The 3,977-nt window shown below is 54.1% G+C and overlaps 1 protein-coding gene across 1 annotated transcript; it reads left to right on the top strand.

Annotated features, from left to right (window-relative positions):
* Nucleotides 1-1,071: 1,071 nt before the first annotated feature.
* LOC138926029 (uncharacterized) lies at nt 1,072-2,346 on the top strand. Its single transcript, XM_070278312.1, has 3 exons — nt 1,072-1,123; nt 1,710-2,020; nt 2,104-2,346. The coding sequence occupies exons 1-3, from the start codon at nt 1,072-1,074 to the stop codon at nt 2,344-2,346; spliced, it is 606 nt and encodes a 201-aa protein (XP_070134413.1).
* Nucleotides 2,347-3,977: the final 1,631 nt, after the last annotated feature.

Here is a 3,977-nt window from a genome sequence, read left to right as displayed (position 1 = left end):
CTCACTGGATCAGCTTCTCACCAAATTCTGAGGTGGAAGATGTGCCCACACAGATCAGTTCGGAATCGGATTCAATTTGTGAGCACAATTTTGTCCAGACGACGAGAAGAGACGCGTGTGGCAAGTACGTTGCGACGCTCCCCTTACGCGACCCCGAGCAGAAGGGTTCCGAGCTAGCGGCTTCACGGTCCTTTGCTCTGACTCAGTTCCTGCGTAATGAGCAGCGCCTGAAGAGGGACCCGCCCCTTAAGGCCCGCTATGACTCGGTAATTCAGGAGTACATCGACTTAGGCCACATGACCGAGGTCTCTCCCGCGAGCAGTTCCGCTACCTTCTATCTTCCACATCATGCCGTCTTCAAGCCCGAAAGCACGACCACCAAGGTGCGGGTGGTCTTCAATGCTTCGAGCCCGTCCGCAAACGGGATCAGTCTGAACGCCTTCTTTACTCGGGCCCGGTCTTACAATCCCACCTGACGATTCATAAAATGGAAATACTTTAGGTTTGTCTTCAACGCCGACATCGAGAAGATGTATCGGCAAATTTGGGTAGACCCCAAGCATAGTCCGCTCCAACGTATTTTGTTTCGCAATCCCGATGGGGACATCCGCGACTACGAGTTGAAAATAGTCACCTTCGGTGTCAATTGTGCCCGTTCCTGGCGATCCGTGTCCTGCAACAGCTCGCTGACGACGAAGAGTCGAAGTATCCGCAGGCAAGCCAAATTATCCGGCATTTTATGTACGTTGATGACGTTCAGGCGGCAGACTCCAAAACCGAAACGCCTTCCCTCAAGATTTCTTTCAGCGTTGGGTTGACTTCCTAAAGAATTACTCGGTGCTCGATCAGATTCGTGTTCCTCGGTGGGTCGCGTTCCGATCACACCTAAAGGTCGAACACTACGGGTTCTGCGACGCTTCGCAGAAGGCGTACGCCGCAGCAATTTACGTTCGTGTCGAGGTTGGGTCCACGGTAATAGTGACCCTGCTGACTGCAAAGACTCGAGGGGCCCCAGTTAAAACAGTGTCGCTCCCTCGGCTAGAGCTGTGCGGTGCTTTGTTGTTGTCCGAGATGGCCACCGCCGTTCTGCCACAAATGCCAGGGGCCGCGTCTGCCCTATACTGTTGGACCGACTCGACTATTGTCCTCGCGTGGCTGCATAAGCCAGCGTGCCAGTGGACAACGTTCGTGGCCAACCGGGTGACCAAGATCAACCAGTTCACCGACGTGCAGAAATGGGCAGAAACCTGCGGATCTCGCTAGCCGGGGCGTAGCTCTCCAAGATCTTGCGGGTAACCAGTTGTGGTGGCACGGTCCTGACTGGCTGCGAAGGTCTCGCAGCGATTGGCCTACTCAAGGCAATGAGGCCCCCGTGACTGAACTCGAGAAGCGAGCAGTCAAGGTCTATGTCGCAAAGGCCCCCCCCCCCCCCCCCCCCGAAGATCTTCTTGAACGGTTTTCTACACTCGACAAGGCATTACGAGTCCTTGCCTATGTTTATCGCTTTATCGCGCGCGGAAGATTCGATCCTCGTTCGAAGAGCACCTGACAGCTAATGAGGCTACGTCGGCTGACCGTCTTCTAGTTTCCGTCACTCAACGCAGACACTTCGTCTCTGAAATGGGCTGCTTAAGCGAAAAGCGTCCATAATCGGCATCCAGTCTGATTCAAAATCTGAACCCCTTCATGGATTCGCAAGGCCTTATGAGGGTCGGGCCGGGTCTCGTCCTCTGAGCTTCTCCAATATGACGGAAGGCACCCTATTATCCTTTCGAACGACTGTCATCTGTCTCTATTCCTGGTTCACTTTACGCATCGCATCGCGCTGCACGGTGGCAATCAGCTGATGATCCGTCAGATCCGGGCCAAATTCTGGATTCAAAGGGTGAGGAATTTGGACAAGTCCGTCGTCTATTCTTGTAAAGTATGTGTCATCCACAAGAAGAAGTTGCAGACGCAACTCATGGGAGACCTATCTAAGGAACGGACGTCCTTCTCGCGCCCATTTACGTACAACGGTGTTGATTATGCCGGTCTTTTCGAGATAAAAAACTATACGGGGAAAACTATACAGCTGCCCTACTATCTCGCGATTTTCTCTAGAGCCTAAAAAGGGCTGTGACCGGTGCCTATAGTCACCAGCAGCTTGTCTGGCATTTCATTCCTCCGGGAGCTCCCCACATGGGAAGCCTGTGGGAAGCAGGCGTCAAGAGCTTCAAGACCTTGTTCTACAAGTCCACCGCCACTCGGAAATACACCTTTAAGAAGCTGGCTTCTCTCCTGGCGAAGATCGAGGCGAGCCTGAATTCGCGGCCACTCGCGCCAATGTCCGAGAGCCCGAGATAAAGGGGGACACCACTTCCATCATTAATCGCTGACAACACCTGAAGGCTCTTCAGCATCAATTTTGGCTGCGATGGAAGGAAGAGTACCTCAAGGAGCTCCATAAGAGGAATAAGTGGCGAGCCCCTACGAGGGATCTCCGCGTTGGGGATATGGTCGTCATCAAGGAGGACAACCTTCCGTCCAATGAGTGGCGATTAGGCAGGGTTGACGCGTTGTGCAGAGCTACGTAGTGCCAAACAATCATTCACACGGAATCTGATAACGTTATTTGTTCCTTCGTCATATTTCCGCAAGTCATAGTCAACACGATGTCGCCACGCCCACGCAACGCCCAGTCACTGGAGAGCAGATGTACTCGAGGTATACAATCCTTTCGATACCGAGTCTGCAATGGGATCCATCCATTGAAGAAGTGTCGGCGCTTCCTACGCCTTAGTGCCGAGAAGCGGCTCCGGGCGGATCTTGTGAACCGGTATTGCTCGAGCTGTCTGGCCCACGAGCACTCAAACGGATCGTGTCGTCGTGGGGACGGCTGTAAGACGTGTGTTCAGGATCATTACACGCTGCTGCACCTCGTGGAGAAGCCGCGGGCTCGGCGCCAGGCACGTCAAGAGGAGCACCGGTCACGGAGCGTGGGAGACAGGACACGAAGAGTCTCGGCTGGCGCTCGGCCGTCATCCGCCAACTCCCGGCGCGGTTCGGGTGCTTTTCGGCCTTCGTCCGGCACTCACAAGCCGATCCACGGCCACCAACTTGCCGGCGCTCGTCGGCAACTCCACGGCATTCTTCCGCCACTGGCAGGCAGTCGTCAAGCGCTCCATTGCTTTCGTCCGCCACTCATCGGGTGCCGTCCACCGCTCATCCGCCCGCGTCATCTGCGCCTAGGCAATTTTCTGCCTCTCGTCGAGGGCCCCCGAGAGACGCGGTCGCTGTGCCAACCCTATCGTCGCTGCTGCAGCGGGACAGCGTCAACGTGCTGCCGACTGCACTAGTTCTCATAGACACTGGGATCTTCGACACGGGGGCCCTCATCGACCCGTGCACGCCCTCGAGCTGCATCGACGCATCGCTAGCGGCAGGTTTCCGGCTGTGTGGGGGACGAACAAGGCGGATGAGCGATTCCATCTGCCAGCGACGATCTCCGTCGTAATGATGACGAGGGAGCTGTTGCAACCCGAGTGATTGCAAGGGGTGCGAGATGTTTAGGTAAGGGGCCGTTGTGCCGCTCAGCTGTGCATAAGAGCGCATCCGCGCTAAAGATCGCACCCGCGTTTATTGTTCTAGTTAAGTTTTAATCTCCTGTAAGCAGCGAATAAAGCTGGAAGCGTTTCTGAATTCAACCACGACGCCCCCGACTTCTTTTCTTATTTCGCCACTTCTGGAATCTTTTGCGGCAGCAACGCCCTACGTCACAGCTGATCTAGTTGATGAAATTTTTAGGTTTTGTGTATTTTTTAACGATATTAAATTATTTGACTATCGGTAGGAAACACAATTTTTAATAAATTTTAACAGTTGAAAATTTGTTTAATCTGACGCTAGAATAGCCAAATCGGCCACTGAGCGTCGTATGCTTTCCGTGACGCGCCACAGATTGTTTTGTGGGTCACCCGGTTCCAACTGTTTAACGA

Source organism: Drosophila bipectinata, chromosome 2R, assembly GCF_030179905.1.
Source record: "Drosophila bipectinata strain 14024-0381.07 chromosome 2R, DbipHiC1v2, whole genome shotgun sequence".
Taxonomy (NCBI): domain Eukaryota; kingdom Metazoa; phylum Arthropoda; class Insecta; order Diptera; family Drosophilidae; genus Drosophila; species Drosophila bipectinata.
This window is presented reverse-complemented; position numbering and strand designations above follow the sequence as displayed.

Bases quoted from the DNA above. Each gene is read 5' to 3' on its own strand.
- LOC138926029 (XM_070278312.1), top strand. From the start codon at position 1,072: ATGGCCACCGCCGTTCTGCCACAAATGCCAGGGGCCGCGTCTGCCCTA. The intron at 1,124-1,709 runs GTTGGACCGACT...AGGCCTTATGAG, and splicing joins GGCCGCGTCTGCCCTATACT to GGTCGGGCCGGGTCTCGTCC. The intron at 2,021-2,103 runs GTTGATTATGCC...GATTTTCTCTAG, and splicing joins GCCCATTTACGTACAACGGT to AGCCTAAAAAGGGCTGTGAC.